This window comes from Amborella trichopoda, chromosome 12, assembly GCF_054954075.1.
Source record: "Amborella trichopoda isolate Santa Cruz 75 chromosome 12, AtrichopodaSantaCruz75HAP2 v2.0, whole genome shotgun sequence".
In the NCBI taxonomy this organism is placed as follows: domain Eukaryota; kingdom Viridiplantae; phylum Streptophyta; class Magnoliopsida; order Amborellales; family Amborellaceae; genus Amborella; species Amborella trichopoda.
Window position 1 is genome coordinate 1,419,894 of NC_142347.1, and position 21,668 is coordinate 1,441,561.

Consider the following 21,668-nt stretch of genomic DNA (forward strand, 5'->3'; position numbering starts at 1 on the left):
CTTGAAAAGAGACTTGCCCTCATGGTTTGTGTATCTGTGTGCTTGTACCAGAGAGAGAGAGAGAGAGAGAGGGAGGCCAAATGAATCAACACTAACCACAATCAACACTCCAGAAAAAATGGTTTCAAGTAAGCGTAAAGAAGCAGATATCTATTTTACAACTGTCAAGGAGTTGGGGTTGGGCTTGATTGGTTAAGGTGTAGAAGATTGCCATGCTTTGCTCAACAAAACCAAGAGTCCAACATTTACAAGAAAAACAAAAAGTATGCACAGGGCAAGGCATCAGGTTCGGCCTCATCTCTTAGGTCTCATTAATATTGAGAGGTTTTGGAAGAGGATTATCTACCAAATGTTATTATATTTCTCACTCCTTTCATGTTGAGGGAGAGCCCTCATACTAATGAGGGCAACAAATAGGGGTGGCTAGGCCCTAGGTCAGCCCTAACCCTTAGAGCAGGCTTTGGACTCGGCCCTGATAGGGCTGAAGAGACCCTGGTTCTGTCAGGGCCAGGTTGGGTTGGGCCAAATAGAGTAAAGAAAAAAGAAAAACAAAAAGTGTCGGGCTGGGTGAACCGGGCTGGACTCGAGGGGCCATCGTGGCCCTGGCATGGCTTGACCCTGTCTTCAGGCCATGGTGGCCCAGCCATGGAGGCCCATCCGGGTCGTTGATTTGATATACCCAAATTTTGAAACATTGTGGAGTCCTGCGAGGACTAGTGTAGGACCTCATGGCTATGATCACCAGTGGGTTTTGGCCTTTAGAGATAAAAAGGAGGGCAAAGCACATTGAGGTGAGACAATGACCCCCCACCCCGAGAATAGATGAACTTTAGTTTGAAAAATCAACCATAATTTGCACTGGTTAGTCACTAGTTGACCTGGATAAATAGTTGACCAAGTGCGTATTGTTTTTAAGAAAATTATAGCGTCTGCATTGTGCCGATTTTGAAGGGTGTACAAGCACCCTCCCAGTATGTCAAATTAAAAGAAAAGAAAATAGATGGTCTGCATTATAGTGTTTCATTTTTAGGAAAGCTTTCTATCTAACCTCACCCACATATATATAATACATGGGACCTCTTATTTTAGCTATCAGATCTGAGTAGATGGTTGAGATGGCTCGAGTCACAATATCACAAGTTAGCTCTTAATCGTCAGATCTTGATCAGGCGGTTCATAGTTTTTTATATTTAATTTTTATTCTATAAAGCAAAATTTGGGGCATATATGGATCTGACAAGGTAGACACGATAAAATATTTATGGTGATGATAAATTATTCAGAATACCCCTCAAAATTTCAGAGGCATTTTGGTTATTTCTTTTTATGGGAAATTTTTTTTTTTCAGGTTCGCCCTAATTTAATGATGGGATGCCTAAAATTTTATCCAAAAAAATTGTTTTTAGAAATAAAAAATGAAAAATAAAATAGTGTTTGGCATGAATAATCATTGCCATTGATTCAAATCAAACGGCTAAGAAGTGAGATCGCAAATAACTTATATGTTGTTGGGTCACACATAAAGCTTTTCCTTTGTTTTTTTGTTTTCCTACTGATCAAATTAACTTGAATTTGGGTGTCCACAAACCTGAATGAAGTGCACCTAAAAATGAATATAAAAAGATTGGCAAAAAACAATTTGAACAAGACCCCCAAATTTTTAAAGGCGGTTTTGCACAATTTATTTTTCAGGTTTTTTAAAATATTTTTGGATGAACATAAATATGGCACAAACCCCTTCAAAATTTCATTTCAGTCTCATTAGTAGAAAAAAAAAAAAAAATACTATATTAAATCATGGCTATCCTTTTTTTTTTTACTATCGTTTTAAAGAAGGGGAGAGAGTTTTGAGGGGAATGTTGGTGTGTGAGGGAGATAGAGGGATGGTCTTCGATTTATTAGGGCTTCAAGCGGCAGCTGAGAGCATTGGGGAGAGGGGCATAGAGAGAGAGAGAATTGGCAAGGAATTGATAAACAAACGGAGCACGTATACTATGCTCCCGTGGGAGCATAGTTTATTTCTACTCCCTGTTTCTTTCAATATGAAAAAATGGTAACCATCTTTTAATCTCTAGATTATTATTTTCAAAAAAATAAATAAATTGAGATTTGAGGTTTCTAACTCTTAGATCTCACTTTCTAAAAGTTGGACGATTTCAATTCAAGCTTGAGACATTATGTTTTTTCAAGTGCTTAGAGAGTACAATTATAATTTTTTATCGATGTTAATCTATGTGCTAAAGATATCATATCTCTAATATTTAGGTTCGTAAAACTAATTGGGGCTAGGGAGTAAATGAACCATATATCTCGGAGGGAGTAAAATATCTTTTTGGAGAACATTTCTATGTAAATTAGCCTACAAAATTAAAACGTGTCCGTAATAAAAAAAAAAAAAAAAATTCTAAGGAATCAATCAAAACATTAGCATAATTTACTGCAAAAGAAATAGATATTTACAATTATGTCTAACTAAAATCAATGAAAAAAATTTATAAAAAACAAAGAAATAGATATTTACAATTATGATAAAATCAACGAAAAAAATTATAAGAAACAAAGAAATAGATATTTACTAATTATGATAAAATCAACGAAAGATAATTATAAAAAACAAAAATACACGATAAAACACTCTACATCAAAAGATGACCGAACTAAAAACAGCTTTGCAGTGTGGTTAAGCTTTCTGGTGGAATATCATAATAAATGATAATACCCTAATAAATTATGATTCCCTCTCTCAGTAAGTTGAAGTTTATAATTATGAGCACTAATAACGCTTCATACTTCCATTAGTTGATAAAGAGGGTGATTAATTAGCATTATTGGAATCCTTTTATTTACAAAATTTCCTTTTATACGTAATTCACTCTAATATCATGCGAAGCCAAATTTAAAATAAAAAAACTAAAACTAATATACCATTTCAATATCGTCCGTTGCCCAAAAAAAAATTATTACATACTACTTTACTAACCAAACTTCTCTAAGTTTTTCAAATAAACACCTCCCAATCTTGTCTAAGTTTCAAATAAACACCTCCCAATTTTTTTTAGGTTTTTCCGTTTTTGAATTGGTTCTAATAAATTAAATAAAAATTATATGAGAAAGGATGGTAAGGCTTTTATAACACAAAACAATAGAAGCATGTTATTCCAAGTCCTTTCATGCTCATGGGATTTCAAGTCATTTTATTCTAATAAGAATCAAAAGATTGCAAAAGGTGTGGGTAGTTAGAGACTTAGCGGTAATCATGCAAAAGGAGTGCTTAGGTAGTATAGTAGTCATGTGGACTACACACCCACCAAACACCAAGTTGGAAGATTTTTTTATCATTTAAAAGTTTTCGAAGTTGTTGTTTTTTTCACCTTACCCTAGTTAGATAAAAAATGCAAAATACGTTTGTCTAAAACATTTAACATCAACATAGAAAATATGAATTTCTTTCAATCCAAAAGCTTTAAAATCTATAAATAAATGTAATAGAGCACAACAACAATAAAATATAAAAAATATGAATTTCTTTCAATCCAAAAGCTTTAAAACTATTAATAAATGTAATAGAGCACAACAACAATAAAATATCATGAGAACTTAGAGTCAATTATTTAAGAGAAAGGTTTCTATACTTCCTCTACAGCATAGAAGTTCTATCCTTCCTCTACAGCATAGAAGTTCTATCCTTCTTACCATCCAGCCACCCAATTTTGATCAAAAGAGCCACTCACTCTTTGATCTTAGATTCGGTCTCAAAGTATTTTATTTTTAGTTTTTTTTTATACAAATTGTATGAACATGAAATTTGGTACCTGTCATCTTCTCATTAGGGTGCACCTATAAAAAATATTAAAAATACTTTTTCGATAAAATATAATGACTAAAATACCCCTTGAATCTTTCAGAGGTATTTTGGTCATTTTATTTTATCGAAATTTTTTTTTTTATATTTTTCCACTAGTGCGAGTTTAATAGAGGAATGGACTTCCAAAATTTGATGTCAAAATAGTTTATAGAAAAAAAATTAAAAATAAAATAATGTAGAGACGTGACATTATGATTTGGAGCAATCTTAGCCCTCCATTTAGATTGGACAGTTGGATAAGGGGAAGTATATAAGTTTTATGCTGTAGGGGAAGCACATAAAGCTTGTGATGACCTGAAAATTTATTTTCATTTCTTCTATATATGGTACACGTGTTTATAAAATCATTGTTTTTTGCTAAAATATTTAGGGGAAGTATATAAGTTTATAAAGTCATTGTTTGTTGCTAAAAAAAAAAGAGATCCAACTATCAAGCATGTAAGAGCAAATCCAGTTACAGACAAGGTTTTATACAATGAGAACGAACAAAATATTATATAAGAAAATTGATATATAGCAGTCAAAGATATATATGGACCGTAAACTTTCACCTTATCTTTTCCCACCCTAGAATTAAAAGAGAAAATTTCAACTTTTCTAATAAATGTATGTATTTTTTCCAATGTATGTGATTTTACCACCTGAAACATGGGTGGAATTAGTAACTTTCCCTTTTTGGGCAACTAATATTTTAAACTAATTTACGATATTTATTTACCATGTTTGCATGTTGTTCTTAGTTGGAATATAGAGAAATTTACAAAATTTATTTACCATGTTGGCATGTTGTTCTTAGTTGGAATATAGAGAAATTTACAATATTTATTTACCATGTTGGCATGTTGTTTTTAGTTGGAATATAGGGAGAATACATGGAGTGAGAGGATTAAATGTTTTTAGAAAGCATATAATTCATTCGGAAAAAATTAGGCACGGCACTAATAGGCGATAAGCTGAGAGAGAGAGTAGACTTAGGTGAGTTGGCCATGTGTGGCGTAGACCTAGTAGTACAACAAGTGTTAAGAGATGTGAGTTAATTCAAGTGGAAGGCTAAAAAAGGGCAAGAGTATGCCCAAAAGAACATGATTAAAAGTATTGAGAAAAGATACTGGGGACTTATGACGTTACTGAAGGTATGCCTCTTAATAGAGCAGAATGACAGAGAAGAATTCGTGCAACTGACCCCAATTAATTGGAGTATGATGATGATGATGATGATGATATAAGTTTTGAATCTAAAAAGGGAGAAAATTGTGTTTTTAGGACAGGTTTGGATTTCTGGAAAAAGAAATTTGGAAATTCTTAAGAGTGAGATTGTAAGAAATGGCTTTTTGTGGTATGTACATTGCGTTTCTTCTACTCGAGGTCACATGTCCACTTTTGCACTCACATGTCCTCATTTTTGTGTCTTAAAATGTTGACCTCATTCTGCAGTTTCCCTTTAGCCATGTCTTAATTGGTTTCCTCAGCAATGGTATTTCCAGCACAAATAAGCCATTTTGGTGTGTAATAATTGTTAGGGGTGGTTCAGACCATTAGTGTTTTCACCAGAGATTAAGCATAAGATTTGAAGTGAAAGGTTTCTAGTATTGAAGGGCCATGAGAATATACTAAAACTTTGTCCCGACTCTTTAACTTAACTATGTAGTATATAAAGAGACCATTTAATTTAGTACAACGAGGTCACAACCATTTTTATCCATAAAATTTCAAATTAAATGGTTGTAAATGTACTGATGACTAAATTCAAAGCCCAACAAATTTTTTTTTTTGAACTTTGCGACGTATCCCAAGCCATCTATTTGAACATCTAATGACTAAAATTAATTGTGACTTCTTTGTACTAAAGATAAATTGTATTATAGTATACAATCCCATAAAAGTACCCAAAAAGACCAATTTTATTGCCTGAACTTTCACTTTGTGCAATGGGAGGAGAACAACAAATTGCTTACCAATCAAAATTTTGGTCTCCGTTTCTAATGATCCCCATGAAACCAATATTTTAGAGAGTTACTGGTGGGTTTCATATCAGAGACACAGGCTTTGTTCCCTACATTCTTTCATTTTTCCTAATTCATTGGCTGAAGGATAATGCTCTGTATTCTCATGGTAGAGACTTGGTAACTTCTTTTGCAAAGCTCTTCTTTGGATTGGTAACTAAACCTTGCATGAATTAAATTAAACAGAAATTTAAGTGATTCCCAATTTTTGATTTCTTATGCATAATGTCCTTTGCTCAGGAGTTAAAAGAGGCAATGGCATATCAATAGGCAACTTAAAAGGAGTTTTTGCCACATTATTTTGATTTGGACTTTCCTTCGAGGTGCCAGTACTACCAGCCACATTTGACAGGAGGCATATTTGTTTGACATTATCATTTACAATTTGAGTATAATTTGATATTTTCCTTTTCTTGAGTATCTCATGGCTTTTTGTAGCTTATCTCTCCAATAGCTTAATAAGCATTTTATCTCGCTTAATTTGCTGGTCACCTCTTTAGAAATTCGGAATTTCAGTCGATCGTCTAGGATTCATTGAAATACCATATTATTGGAGCTTCTTGTTGCCTTTCACTATTGGATTTTCTTTTGAAAAAAGTTTGGATAAGGTTGCAATCTTAAAATACAGAATCAACTTGCACCTCAAAAATCCATCATAAAAGGTTGTTTTGATGTTGGAAAAACCTCTGATTGATCATCTCAATGTCAAGATATGTAAATATGAAAAGAAAAAAAAAGATTTCGAATCCTACAAATAATATATCTTACGACACATTATCTAGACCATTCATTTTCAATATTTTCATTGTATTTATAGATCTACTTGATTTAAACAATTTTTAGAGTTTAAAATTTTATAATTAAAGAGGAAAATAGATTATCAAGCCATCCTAAGAATTATTTACACCAAATTTACATTTATGATAAAATTTGGAGCTCCGCCTTAATTTGATTGTTTAAAGTTGCAACCTTATGCAAACCACACACCCTTTTCTCTTTTTTTTTTAGTAAGAGTTACTTATCATTGAGATTTGTCATTATAAACAGGATTATATTTTGCAGTATATATTTATTTTGTAAACTCACCCCGAGTTTTACATATTGCAACAAGTTCTGACTAAAAAACAGGAGAGGGGGGGGGGGATGCAATTTTAGTCAGCTATAGCAAGATATTCGATGAAAGGTCGAGCATTAGGGGCAAAGGAGAGTAAATGTGACTGCTTTGCCAACTCAAAGTCATCAAATTGGAAGGCGGGAGAACAAGTGCATCCAACCAGTGAGAAATTGAGCTCAGGGTCCCTCCTTGGAGCCTTTAGTAGAGAGCTTCCATCTGATGAGAAGGTCTCGATATCCTTGCTGGGAAAAGAACCAAACCAAACATAGGGCCGCACCACGTATTGGAGCTTTTGGCTGCTGGCTAAGTCAGGGCCTAAGACGGTGAATTTCACCTTGCCGTCGTCTCCAAGCTCAACGACCTCATCATATGCCAAAAAGAGAGATAAAAGACTAAAAGATGTGTTCTTTTATTGGGCAATATTTTTTTTGAGAGATCAAGAGAATAGATATTTGGAAGATTGAGAAACACTAAATAGCTGGTGCCAACATTCAAGGCATGTCACAGATGGGCCATGAACGATTAACTAAAAAGAATATGAAGAAGATCTAAGGAAAAGTCTGGCCAATATAGTCATACACAAGAAAGAAGAAACTAAATAGGAAAACATTGACAAATATTATGGGTAACCTACACTTTCAAAAACAAAGACACCTACTTTCTTACCCTCCTTCTACATAGGAATGAGCTTGTATGTGTGTGTGTAGGGAAGTGATTCTGTAGAAAAATGGTGTACATGCCTTGTATGACAGCTCCACAACTGTTGGATCCCATCCAACCTTCAGATGTGTGTGTAACTACATTAACAAATGACTAAGGGTGCAATTTCCATACGGACGCCTCCGTAGGTGTGGAGGTATGGTGCCCTTCAAATTTTATCATGGTATATAATTTTGATGTAAAATGTTATTAGGATTATCTCAAAATCTATTTTTATATCTAATAAATTTTAAATTTAAAAAATGGTCAAAATCAAGTAGATCTATAAACATATGAAAATCTTGAAAATGGACGGTGCAAATAATATGTTGTAAAATGAACTATTTCTGAGACTTAAAATCTTTTTATTTTTCATAGTCATACATCTCGATCTTGAGATGATCAATAAAGGGTTTTTCAACATTAAAACTACATTTTCCGATGGATTTTTGAGAGGCATTTGTAGTTCTACATTATAAGGTAGCATCCTTATATAAACTTTTTCCAATTACTAATTGAATCCCTATTCACATCTCTGAAGGTTGGATAGCCATCCAATTTTCTTCTAAACAATTTCACAAGAAAAGAGAAGTTACTCACTGTGAGCGGGTCCCCCATGTAAAAATGCCATGTTTCAGCACAGGGAATGCGATGGATAAGGGAGATGTTGCCAGATGGTAAGAGGAAGTAGATGTTGGTGCTGATGGGCCGGTCCACTTTGTCTGGAAAACACGCAGAACAGTATCAAAACAAGCATCGAGAAAAAGAAGCCCAACAAACTTCCTAGGAACTTTGGCAACACTAACTGAAACTCCAAGTTGCATTAAAAACTGGAATAAAGGAATTCAGTAAAGCTTTGAAGTAATTCACAGATCAATTGATGGTGATAATAACTTTTCTTTTTTGAGAAACTTAACTTTGAATTAAAGGATGTGAGTGCAAGAAACTGGGTGAACCACAAGTGGGTGTCCCAGGGGAAAGAAACAGAATCAGAAGGCCTTCTTTTAAAAGGTTACAATCGAAAGAGAAACCCAAAAAAATATGGCGATCCAAAGAGACATGCTAGTTTCCTGCCAAATATGCCACTGCTTTAGCGAGGGTGTCGGCTTCCTGGTTTCCTTCTCTCCAGATATGTCTCCAAGAGATGTGCATGTCCCTACAAAGGGATTCGATCTCATCAAAATACCGAGCCAAGCACCAGGGAGGTAGGGTGGAGGAGGGCGTCATCCAAGAGATGATGTTCTTGGAATCTCCCTCAATAGTAATAGAGAGGAAGGATAGGGATTGAACTTGCTTGAGTTCTTCCAAGAGGACAACTGTTTCAGCCTCCAAAGAATCAGCATGACCTATAGGTTTAGAGATAGAGGCCATGGTTGTACCAAGGTGGTCCCTGACGATAGCCCCTACTCCCGACGGCCCAGGATTTATGACGGAACATCCATCGAAGTTTAGCTTAAGATTAACAATAATAAGACTAACAAGGAACAATAATACAATATAATTTGCCATGAGAACGAAAGAACAAAGTTCACTAAAAGATGTACTGCTTGAGTCCATTGGATATAGTTTCTTGTCAAATGCTTTTTTAATTACCGAAATTGTTTTTCTCTTCATCCACTGCGAAATTTCATCTGCCCTCTGGTCTGATTTGCTCCACCTCTTCAACGGGCGTTGGATAACTCCTCAGTTGATTCCCCACCAATTCTCTACCTGCCTTCACACCCCCTGGACTAAAGCTGGCAACTTACTTTGGAGGGCCTCCATTGCTGCCACCCTGTGGGCCATTTAACTTGAAAGGAATAGCAAAATTTTCAGGGGGTAGAAAGCCTCGATAGAATCTTTGATAGATAACTGTCGAACACTAGTTTCCTTCTGGCCTCTGGTCTGATTTACTCACATATCTCCATCCACTGCGAAATTTCATCTGCCCTCTGGTTTGATTTGCTCCACCTCTTCAACCGGCATTGGGTAACTCCTCGGTTGATTCCCCACTTATCCTTTACCTGCCTTCACACCCTCGGGACTAAAGCTGGCAACTTACTTTGGAGGGCCTCCATGGCTGCCACCTTGTGGACCATTTGGCTCGAAAGGAATAGCAGAATTTTCAGGGGGGAAAAAGCCTTGATCCAGTCTTAGATAGATAAATGTCGAACCCTAGCTTCCTTCTAGGCCTCAAACCACAAACTCTTCAGAAACTTCTCTTTTGCTGACCTCCACCACAATTGGCAGGCCCTCTTGAATTTGAGGCTCACAGGATATCTCATGCTTCTTTGTGGACGCCACCTAAACAAGGGCAATTAAGCTGAATTTTGACAATTACTCTCTTGACAACCTGGGTCCTTCTGGAGTTGGGGGCATTTACAGAAATTCCGAGCGCTCTGCCCTACTCCCCTTTTCCTTACCTACTGGCTTTACGGATTCCACTATGGTGAAGGCTGTTGCTTTACTAGAGAGGCTTCGAAGATTTGACCCTAGCTGGAATACTGATTTGGCAGCAAAAGGTGACTCCAGAAACATCATCGCCTGGCCTCTGGGGCCGCTTCATGCCCTTGGAGACTTGACCAAATCTTCCATGAAATTTCATAAATTTGCATTACTTTACGAGTTACTTGGAGACACTTTTAGGGAAGCCAACAAAGATGCCGATGCTCTAGCTAGGGAAGGAGCAAGTCTTAACTTCCCCATGGGAATTGTAGACATCTTTTAAAGCCTGCATCCTCCTTTTCTTTCTAGTGTAGAGCATTTTTTGGGCCCCTTGAGGGTTTTTCTAGAGGGCACCCTTTGACTGGGTCGCCTATTTTTTGTATATGGTTTTGATTGTACCTCCTTTTATATTCAATGCAATAGTCAACTTAATCAAAAAAATAATAATTACCAAAAAAAGTTTAACACTAACATAAAATTACAAAGAAACCTGAAAACAGGAAAAAAAAAAAAAGAGTTAATATATGCAAAGGCCACATCTCAAGACTTCAAAAAAGGATGTGAGAGGGTATTGAACTAGGAACATTTCAATTTGATGGATAGCAGCAATGGCTAGGAAAAATCCAAGAAAGTTAGTCTATGTATCGGAGGAGCTCAGAATCCATTACATGGGTCAAGAATGTGTTTGTTGCCAAGGCTCCGACTTCTAAAAAATGTGGTCAATAAAAATGATGCCCCAGCCAATGTTTTAAAATACAAAAGAAAAGACCACATAAGGTCTTTTCATTTGTATTGTCCTAATAGCAATCAAGCATTGACCTGAAGGAGTAAAAGAGAGGAACCAATGGCATCCACAAACAAAGCCTTAGCAACTACATGTTTGCTTAAATTGGTTTTCTTTTCTTTTCTTTTTTTATTGTTGTGGGAATTGGGGGGTATGGGGGGAAGATGTGCTGCAGCTATCATAAACAAGTGAGGGGAGCTCAACCTCGAACGACCTGTGGTCGCTCTGCACCATATTCCATAAAGGCCACCCTCATAGTTTCCATTAAAATCATCACTACTTCAAAATGGTGAAAAGACTGGCTACTTTTCAATATGGAAGAGTTCTGCAACGGAACTTTAATAATAAAGCAAAGACAAGAAATTTGGGAATCATCTATGGCGATAAATGTGTGCTCAACTTGTTAGGCATAAGGTTGACACAGAGAAAATATTTAACACCATGGAGAAATAACCAACCAGAAACTTCCTATATGGTGGTGACCTACATTCCCAATCTATGAACACACCGGATGCTGCTTTCAATTTCAGCAAGTATGAAAACTATCAGCTTCAAGGCAATTATGGACAAGTGTGAGGATGATTCTCCTTCCAGATATAACCACTGTACGTCAACAATCACACTTGCACTGGATTTTCAACACTTCCCTCTATGCAGACGAGCTTGCAAGAGATCCACTTCATGTTACCCAAGAAGATCTCAACCTGCCTTGACTCCTAGAGCACTTAAATCTCCTAAAAATGAAAGTTAGAAGGGATTTTCCTACTATCTTTTAAGCATCAATATTTAATTAAAATTTGCAAAAAGTGAGATTCTAAAACTTATAAATAAGGCAATTTGTAGAACAATTTCAGTAACTATAGGCTGAATTATACTAATGAATGTGACTTCCAAAGAAAGCCTTAAGTCTTACAAAAGTTGATGGAGTAAAGGTGATAGGCAGCATAAGGAAAATGATAATTTTAACAATCCAAAGACAAGCACAGTCAGAAGAGCTTCGCACTGAAATCAAATTAAGAAGTCCAAAAACAAATTTTAAGTTCCAGACAAGAAGAGCAATGACAGTAAATACTAAAATCAACAATAATAGAAAAGAGAAACATGAGGGAAAGGGAAGTGCTTCACCTGTGACAGCACTTACAGTTGGAGAGGTCCTTAAGAATACCTTGAATCTCCATTTAATTCATCTTTTAGTGGACAACATTGGAGCTTTAAAGGGTATGGAGGAGATTCCTAGATGTTGGGATATGGAACCACATTTAGTAAACTGGGCTGGTTGAGAAGGAATTGCAGGAATAATGATTGCTCTCAAAGGTAGGCATACTTGCGATACTTTCCCTGGTATATAAATTTAATTATTAGGCCTTAGATCATGCAGTACCTCGCCAACCAAGTCAAATTCAGAGAATTGGGCTGGCATTAAACTTCAAAGGTTCTCTCCTTTTACTTTTTAGTCTCACTAAATCCCTTTCTTCTTTATCCTAACTACAGTTTTTACTCTTCTAATCTCATAGACCAAAGTCCAGCAGATTCTTTCAGAGTTTCCGAAAGCCACACCGGATTGCCAGGAAGAAACAATAGTGGAGGACTGTTAAAAATCATCAGCTTTACCGTCAAAGAGATAAGATGGGCCTCATCAACCATCAAAGCTAATAATTAACCCAAGAAAAAAAAAAGGGAAAAAGTCCATGTATAAGATGTCAACCTTAAATGATTGAAGTAAGATGCACCTCAAAAATCCCCTAAAAGAGGGTGTTTTGATGTCGGAAAACCCTTCAATTTGACCATCTTAACCTCAAGATGTATGAATATGAAGAAAAAGGATTTTAAGTCCTAAAAATTATACATCTTGTAGTAAATTATCTAGACTGTCTATTTTCAAGATTTTTAAGTGTTCATAGATATGCTTGATCAAAGGTTATATTGACATGGGTGAGAGATATGTACGACGGAGAACTAAGAAGTGTGAGGAAAACTAGTGGAGAGACAATTGAGTTTTCAGGGACAATAGGCCTACATTAGGGATCATTGCGGAGCCCATATCTCTTTGTTTAGGTTATGAACGAGTTAACTAGGCACCTACAAAATGAGGTACCGCGGTGTTTGTTATTTACGAATGACATAGTTTTGATTGACGAGATTAGAGGTGGCATCAAGGCAAAGTTAGAATTTTGGAGGGATGCTCTAGAATCTAAAGGTTTTAACATTAGCCGGACTAAGACAGAATATAGAGAATGCAAGTTTAGTAATAATAGGAGTAGAAACGAGGAAGTAGTTAAGATTGATGGACAAGAAATACCTAAAAGAGCCTCCCTAGAGCATCTGCCCTTGTGGATTGCCTAGGTCTGTTGTACTCATCTTTTTACTCAATTTAAGGTTGACATTATCAAAAAAAAAAAAGAAGTAAAAATAAATACCTAAAAAAGATTATTTTCGATATTTTGGGTTGATAATCGGGGAGGAAGGAGAGAATGAGGAAGATGTCCCGCACAGAAATAGATCCGCGATTCTGTGGAGATGTACATCCGAAGTTTATGTGATTGCCACATACCAATGAAATTGAAGGGGAAGTTCTATAGGACAACTATAAGACTAGCCATACTTTATGGGACGGAATGTGCGCAGTCAAGAAATAACATACCTATAGGATGAGTGTAGTTGAGATGACGATGTTGCAATGGATGACTGCCAAGACAAGAAAGGATAAAATTCGGAATGAATACATTAGAAGGAATTTAAGTGTGGCTTCAATACGCAATACGATGAGAGAAAGTAGACTTAGTGGCTGGCCACTAGGTGGCTGGCCATGTACAACGTAGGTCTAGTACAACACCGGTTAGGAGGTGCAATTTGGTTCAAGTGGAAGGCCCTAAAAGGGCAAGGGGAAGGCCCAAAAGGACATGGATGGAAGCAGTGAGAAAAGATATGGTGACTTATGATCTTACTGAGGGTATAACCCTTGATAAAGCAGAATGATGGAATAGGACTCATGTAGCCGACCGCAAATATTTGGGATAAGGCTCGGATGATGATGATGATGATAGATCTACTTGATTTGTATCTTTTTGGGAATTTTAAATTTCATAATGAGAGATAAAAATAGATTTTTCAAGTCATCATATGGTTTTCGACATTGGAACTACACCTATAAACAATTTAGAGGTGCATCATACACATACAGTATAAGGAGGGTGTCTTATACAAAACTTCACCCAAAAAACCAAAAATCTAATGACAAGGGGACACGTGCATCGATTGGCAATACAATCACCAATCAGGACACTTTCAACAATGGACTCCAACACGTAAACAGGTATGCACCGAGTCATATCACAAGCAGCCTCCAACAAATATCATAATGAAGTAAAAAGTAGCAATATTCTAATAAGGGAAAATATCATAATGACAAAGTAATAACCAAATATATTCTAATAAGGGTCGATACTAAAAATAGCTACACAAAATCTTCACCATCATTAGAAGATGGCGCTATAGATCCTAATATGGCATTAGAAGTGGAGCAACAAGACATTTTTGGGAGTGAGACAAGTGACGCATTTCAACAATATCATGGCATTAACACAAGTGTGAACTCCTAATCCATCACATAAGCTATGATTTACACTAGTACATGCAAATATGAGCCATGTGAGAGAGGTGCAATGTGTGATATGCATAAAGAAAACATATTGGTCACCAAAAAGGAAAAAAACATTATGATCATTTCCAGCAACCAAAGTGATAGATCTATCTAAATCATATTTCCTTTTCCATTCACATATCTTAAAGTCATTCTTTTAAAAGATAAATATTACCACATCTTAAATTTGGCTCGTAAGTTTATCAGTGCAATTTATTATAAATCATTTCTATAATTAGTTTCAACTCCACCATGGCTGGTCCCAAGTTGGTCATGCCAGTTCCAAGCCCAGAGAAAGGAGGGATGTGTTCGGTGGGCAGCGAGCGTAACACTTTGCCACATCTTTTCAAGAATCCTGAACCAATATGGCGGAATAGGATTCGTGTAGCCGACACCAAAGAGTTGGGATAAGGCTCGGATAATGACGATGACAGTGATGATTTCTATAATTAGTTACTATGATACATAACCGCCCTATGAACTTAAAGATCCAATGGAACTTCATCCACATATTTTTTTAAATATGTTTTTATATGTGGCACAGGGGAAATAAGATGAACCTAAGACTTCGGTTGCTGCAATGAAAGTCGCATCTTTTTGATCCCCCACCAATATAATATTGCTTCTCGTGACATTCCATCCTTTTTAGCATGAACTAGTGCGGCTCTCATAGCTCCCACTCTAAAAATCATTTTCTTGTACGCCTTCCAATGTCAATACCAAAAGATGTATACCATCATCATCTAATAGTCAAGGAGATTCTCAAGCTATTTCTACCAACCTCAATTAGAAAACTGTGTAAGTGGTGCGTCATAACCACCACATCGGTTAGTGATTATAAAAGTTGTTAGAGCCCACATGATTTGAGTTAGCACATGGCCATATGTGAATTATAAACCATCCATGTAGGTTTCCAAATTGGAAACGCTGCCCTAATTAATATATGTATGTCACCTGAGTCGTAAAAAATCTCCTTCGAGGTGAAATTATTGGCTTCATTTTCAGATAAGACCATCTAAGCTCCTTGACAGTAAAATTGATGAACCTAATATAGTCTCCCACCATAATTCCTTGCAACCAGTCATAGTTGTGTTTGCAGACAAATATGAGGGGTGACAACAATCGAAGCCTCCTCTACCTCTATTTATGGCTAAACTAAATGAAAATTAAAAGAATTGGTAGAAAAATGGGCTCCATCAAATTACAGACCACAAAAGGTTGACCTAAGAGCTTTCTTTCTATAATCTGCTAGCTGCATTGGCAAGAGTTTCGCCAAAACGAAATGTTCTGAAAAGATTTCAAGTTCAAGGAAAGTACATTAAGCATGCAATATAACATAGAAAGAGAGAAAAATGATAAAAGGGAAGAGGAGCAGCCTACTAGGTCAAGCCAGGCCCATACGCTTGCAACTAGGAGTTGCGGTTTGTATCAAATCATCAGATAGAGGCAGTGCGAAGGGTTAAGGGACAAGTTCCTTAATCCTTGAAGGTGCTTGAGCTGGAGATGCATGTGTTCGACTGAATTTGAAGTGTCGATTGGAAATTGCAAACAGTTGAAGGCCTTAGAGGAGAGGTGCCTATGGCAGTCTATGGACCATCCAAGGCTACAGCACAGCTAGGACACGAGGCTTTTGGGTAGTTTGTAGTCTTGGAGAGAAAGGGTTGGAGCTTGCTGGAATTCCAAAGGTCTCAAGGTGTCTAGGAACTAGGGCTACAGTTTTGAGCCCTAGGGTTTCTAAGGTTTGAGGGTCAAAATGGTAAAAGGGGCAAACTATTGTTAAGGGACCAAAATATATGGTTCTGACCATAAAACTGAGTTTTGAAGTGGTGTATGTAGGCCTCAGGGAATGTAACTGCTCCCACCAAGTGGAGGCTCAATCTGACCATCCATCTAGCTGCAATGCATACTGTATCTCATGCAACACAGTGTGCATCACAGGATGTTGTGGGCCCAGTAGCTTAGTGGCCTTTAGAATGGGGCATTTCAGGCAGTTCTTGGGCTTGCAATGCGAATGCGACTCGTGTTGCTAATCCTGAGCTCCCTGGAAAAGAAAGAGGTTAAAATTGGCTCTGCTTGCATTTAGTGTTGCTTGCAACACATTATGAGTCACATGCGATGCAATATGTGTCACATAGGAATGAAACAGAATTTGCAATGAACAAAATTGTTTTGCCATAACTTTTAAACCATATGTCGGAATTGAGTGATTCTTGGATCGTTAGAAAACTTATGACATCTTCTACAACTTAAAATCAATTTTAGCCCAATTTTAGATGTGTTTTGGAGCGGTTATGGATTTTGGTTTCTAACATGTCAGTTTCGGGATTTCCAGGTGTCAGGTTTGTGTAGATAGTTTTCTGAGTCTATTAGGCTTGAGAGGGTCTGGGATGACTAATGTAAGGTGTTTACTAGCCTAGACGCTATGGTTTTAACTTTAAGCACCTTGGAATTTCCCTAGCAAAGTAGGGTGCCTACAAGTTGTTAGCAATTTTAAAAGAATTTACTTATCTTCCTTCATTTTGCAAATATAACTCATTGTCAAACCTCCAAGATTCACCATTCTAAAGCTCACGGTATCAAGAATGTACATATGGTCAGATGGTGTCTACAAGTTAGAAATTTTAAAAGAATTTACTTATCTTTCTTCACTTTGCTAATACAACTCAATGTCAAACTTCCAAGGTTCACCATTGCAAAGTTCATGGTGTCAAGAATTTTGAAACAAATGGTCTGGTTTATAGTATCTAAACATCAGGCATCTATTAGATACATGGAAGGCTAAGTCTACGTGCTTAAGATGAACAAGTCAAATAATGAAAAAACAAAAGTTGACCAGCTTATGGGAGAAATAAGTACAACAGAGAAAGTTGCATCTAGTGAAGTCTTTCTGTTTTCGAGAGTTTGACGGTTGTTTGTGTACGAGTAGGTTGGTTCTTTTTTAACCTGGGAGTAGCTACGGAAGGAGTATAGTATGCCATGATCTCAAACTGCTATCACATTTAGCAGTATAGATATTGATGCTGATTGAGCAAGATGTCCTCTTGAAAAGAGATCCACACTGTATGTTGTACTGTTTTAGAATTAACTTTGCTACCTAGAGTAGTAAAAGTGAAGTGTAGAAGGCCGCTTCAGTGCAGAAGCAGAAAATTGGCTAGGGCATCAACATCATGTGAGAAGGTGAAGGTGCCCCTCAGAGTCCTATCCCACTCTATTGTGATAATCAGGCTGTCATCTGCAAAACACTCAGCCTAGTATTTCACAAGCGCAATAAACATATTGAACTTGACAGTCACTATGAACATAAAAAATTAACATCAGAGATTATTCCCAAAAATTTTCTCAGAGATGATGAGTTAGGTCTTAAGAACTCATTAGAAAGTTGGGACCTTCATGATATTCATGCACATCTATTGTTTATGACTTTGTATGTTTGGTTTTATGTATTGTTTATGTCCATCACAAGAAAGTATTCCACATTGTAAACAGATTTTTAATTTGCACAAATCTGACATATAACGAAATAGGGTGTGGACCATAGTTATTCCATTTCTCCCTACGTGTGGTTACTCTCTCTCTACAACTGTCATGTGGAAAAACATCAGTTCACTATATTTTTATTTAAAGATCAACATTCTTAGTTGTGATGGTTTACAAATGAGTAATATATATTTATGCAAGAGATGTTTGTTTAACACGTTGTTGCTTTGAAAACAGAAGATACTTTTAATTTGACTTCCTACCTATCTGCAAAGGGAAATTTCAGATGATCCCTATGTCTTTCATCCCAAAATAATTTTCTAGATGCATCTTAAGAGCACTTACTCCAGCTGAACCGTTTTTTGTGGTTATCGTGCAATCCACACATAAAATCAAAATCACAATCCATTTGCCACTTTTCCTAGCAAAAAGTGCATTATCAAAAAGCAGTCCTTGGAATCCTATTTCTATGATGCTCCACTAAATTTATAATACCAAGCTCTGAGAATATGTTCTAATTCTTTCACCTGAAAACATAGTTGTTTGATTGTGACTGCCCTTTGCACTTGTCGGTTTTTCTTTTTCGCAATAGGAAAGTTAAGGAAATCCAATGTAATTCATAAATTTAGCCAATTTATAATGGCCTAATTTTCTTAAGTAGGCACAAAATCAACCAAACAGAGCAGCACCATCCGGTAAAGGTTCCTGAGATTAATGAATGGAGGACAAAAGAGGATGGTGGTTCAAGGGACAATAACTGGTAGAATGGCTCCTGAGATTAATGAATGGAGGACAAAAGAGGATGGTGGTTCAAGGGACAATAACTGGTAGAATAAAATCCTTGAGGGTATTTAGCTTTTTAATCAAAATTTTCATGTGAATAAGTAAAAAATAATAAAGAAAAAGTGCTTCTGAGTTTGGTATCCAGAATAATGGGTCTCAATCAAAGTGATAACAAAATCAGTAAATCCACGAGACTAATTAGCCTCAGTAACCAGTTATGTTGCATGGACACGGGTACTTGTGTAAGTGTCAAACACGGTTACAAGATGTCAGATTCCTCGTGCCAGGAAAAAAAAGATTTCAAAAACAACAAAATCCAACATAGCCAAAACTAATCAAGTATGACTTAGTTGGCTAATTTTATACAGACTTTCAAGGTTCACATTTATACCTAAATAAGGAAGAAGATCAAAGTTCATATCTGATGTGCTCAATTATCAGTGAACAAGAAGAAGAATTCAGAAGAATCTGTGCCGCTATGTGTGTCCACAAGTGTCTGACACTGGCACAACACCCGAACAAGAGAATCCATGTAACAAAGTAATGAGGCATCTATAGGAAATGTATGATGCATTTCATGTAACTCCAAGATCATACAACTTTTAGATTCAATGGCACCCAAGCCTCCCTAAACTTAATGATTAAAGGGAAAACCTTTGAATGTAAGCTGTTAATTATTGTTCTAGACCTATTCTTTTGTTTCAAAATCATAACTTTGGGTTCCCAATATCCCTCAAATTCTCAAATGACTGAGAGGGAGTTCTTATAAAGCCTTCCTCAAAAAAAAAAAAAAGTTCACTTATATATATTACAAAGGAAAAATTTTATATAAAGTTGCAACCTTAAAATGTAGAATTAAAGATGACCTCAAAAATCCATCATAAAAGCTTGTTTGAATGTTGGAAAACCCTCTAATTGATCATCTCAACATTGAGTGAATATGAAAGGAAAAAAAGATTTCGAGTCCACAAAAAGTCTATCTTGCAACACATTATCTCGATCGTCCATTTTCAAGATTTTCATGTGTTTATAGATCTACTTGATTTGAACCATTTTTAGAGTTTAAAATTTTATAATTAGAGATGAAAAAATATTGTCAAGCCATCCTAAGAATTTTTTATATCAGATGAAATTTAGAGGTGCTCCTTAATTGGATTGTTTAAGGTTGCAACCTTATGCAAACCACACCCTGTTACAAAACAATATACTCAAAAATTCCAAAATGGAAGAATTGATAAACTAAACATTCATTCAACATGTATAGCCACTAAAACAAGCAGGATGAATGATACCCATCAGTCCTTTTTCCTGAATTGGTACAAATAAATATTCAATAGTTCATTTGATTTGAAAACCAATGAATAGATCTAGAAACTGGATCACATACTAGTGATATGAGTAATCGGATAAAACAAACATATATGTACACTTATAATAATGAAATGAGGGTGAAGGGGATTGCTTACATTGAGATGGCAGCTGAGATTTTTTGAGAGTGACTGAGGTATCCCTGAATGTTTCAGCATAGTAGCCTCCTTCTGGGTGGGGCTCTAGATGCAGCAGGTCAACAATTTCTGATACTCTTTTGGAACCCATCTCTCTCTTCTCTCCACTCTTCTCTCCTCTCTTCTCTCTATAGTCTCTTATTAAGTCTCTGTGAGCAGGGTACATACACAGAGTCAACTGGTTTTTATTTTTTTATAGAGTGAGAGGCAAAGGTCATTTTTTCTCATGAAAATTTACGGACGGAACTTAAAACAAATACAGATTCGAATTTGGAAAAGGACTAGACGACATTGAGAAAACCCATTACGGCTCTAAAATCAATTTCCATCATCCATAATAAAATTGGAAACTCAAAAAATGTCATAGATCCTGTAAATCTGGTAACACTTATTTTTAGGGTGGAATAGGCAGACTACATGATTTGTTGCTACGCGATTTTTAGGATTTGAAATTCAAAATTTCTTTTACAACCATAATGTTCAATTAACATTTTAAAGCAATGGTTTAAAAAACGGATCGGTGACCCGGATCGAGCTTCCAAAAAACCGATCCCGATCCGGATAGAAAATCGGGTGAATCGGTCAAAATAAAGCTTAAAAAAAATTCAAAAAAATTATTAAAATTCATTATAAATATTGTTTTTTAGGAATTCAATAAAAAATGAGGATACTCCATTAAGAATTTTCATGTTTTTTAATGAATATGCGAATATTGATATGTTCTTTCCCTGCATGAATCGCCATTCAGCATTTAATTTACAGTATTTCGTGCTCATCCCTACACTGTTGCTGTTGGGACTCGATATGTGAATAATATGGCTGGGATAGGGTAGCCTCAGAATCATCGTCTCTCTCATTTTCTCTTTGAATAATATGGATTAAAAAAAAAATAACAAATTTTCAAAAAAATCGATCATGGATTAAAAAAAAAATCACAAATTTTCAAAAAATTCTATCATGGATTACAAAAAAAAATTCGATCATGGATTAAAAAAAATAAATCACAAATTTTCAAAAAATTCAATCATGGATTACATAAAATTCGATCATGGATTACAAAAAAAAACAAATAAAAAAAAACAAAAAATTCAATCGTGGATTACAAAAAAAGAAAAAAACAGTTTGATCATGGATTACAAAAAATTCAATCATGGATTACAAAAAACTCTATCATGGGTTACAAAAAAAGCAAAAAACAAAAAATTCAATCATGGATTACAAAAAAAAAAAACAAACATTTCGATCATGGATTACAAAAAAAAAACAAACATTTCGATCATGTATTACAAAACATTCGATCATGGATTACAAAAAATTCTATCATGGGTTACAAAAAAAAAAAAAAAACAAAAAAATCGATCATGGATTATAAGA

The 21,668-nt window shown here is 35.8% G+C and overlaps 1 protein-coding gene across 1 annotated transcript; it reads right to left on the bottom strand.

Annotated features, from left to right (window-relative positions):
- Window positions 1-6,905: 6,905 nt before the first annotated feature.
- On the bottom strand, window positions 6,906-20,536 carry LOC18427493 (RmlC-like jelly roll fold protein). Its single transcript, XM_006836541.4, has 3 exons — window positions 20,256-20,536; window positions 8,282-8,403; window positions 6,906-7,343 (listed from the first exon to the last, which is right to left on the bottom strand). The coding sequence occupies exons 1-3, from the start codon at window positions 20,458-20,460 to the stop codon at window positions 7,020-7,022; spliced, it is 651 nt and encodes a 216-aa protein (XP_006836604.2). The 5' UTR covers window positions 20,461-20,536; the 3' UTR covers window positions 6,906-7,019.
- Window positions 20,537-21,668: the final 1,132 nt, after the last annotated feature.

Coding starts and splice junctions, on each gene's coding strand:
- LOC18427493 (XM_006836541.4), bottom strand. CDS start 20,460: ATGTACCCTGCTCACAGAGACTTAATAAGAGACTATAGAGAGAAGAGA. Junction 8,404..20,255: donor ATCTCAGCTGCCATCTCAAT/GTAAGCAATCCC, acceptor CGTGTTTTCCAG/ACAAAGTGGACCGGCCCATC. Junction 7,344..8,281: donor ACATGGGGGACCCGCTCACA/GTGAGTAACTTC, acceptor GCATATGATGAG/GTCGTTGAGCTTGGAGACGA.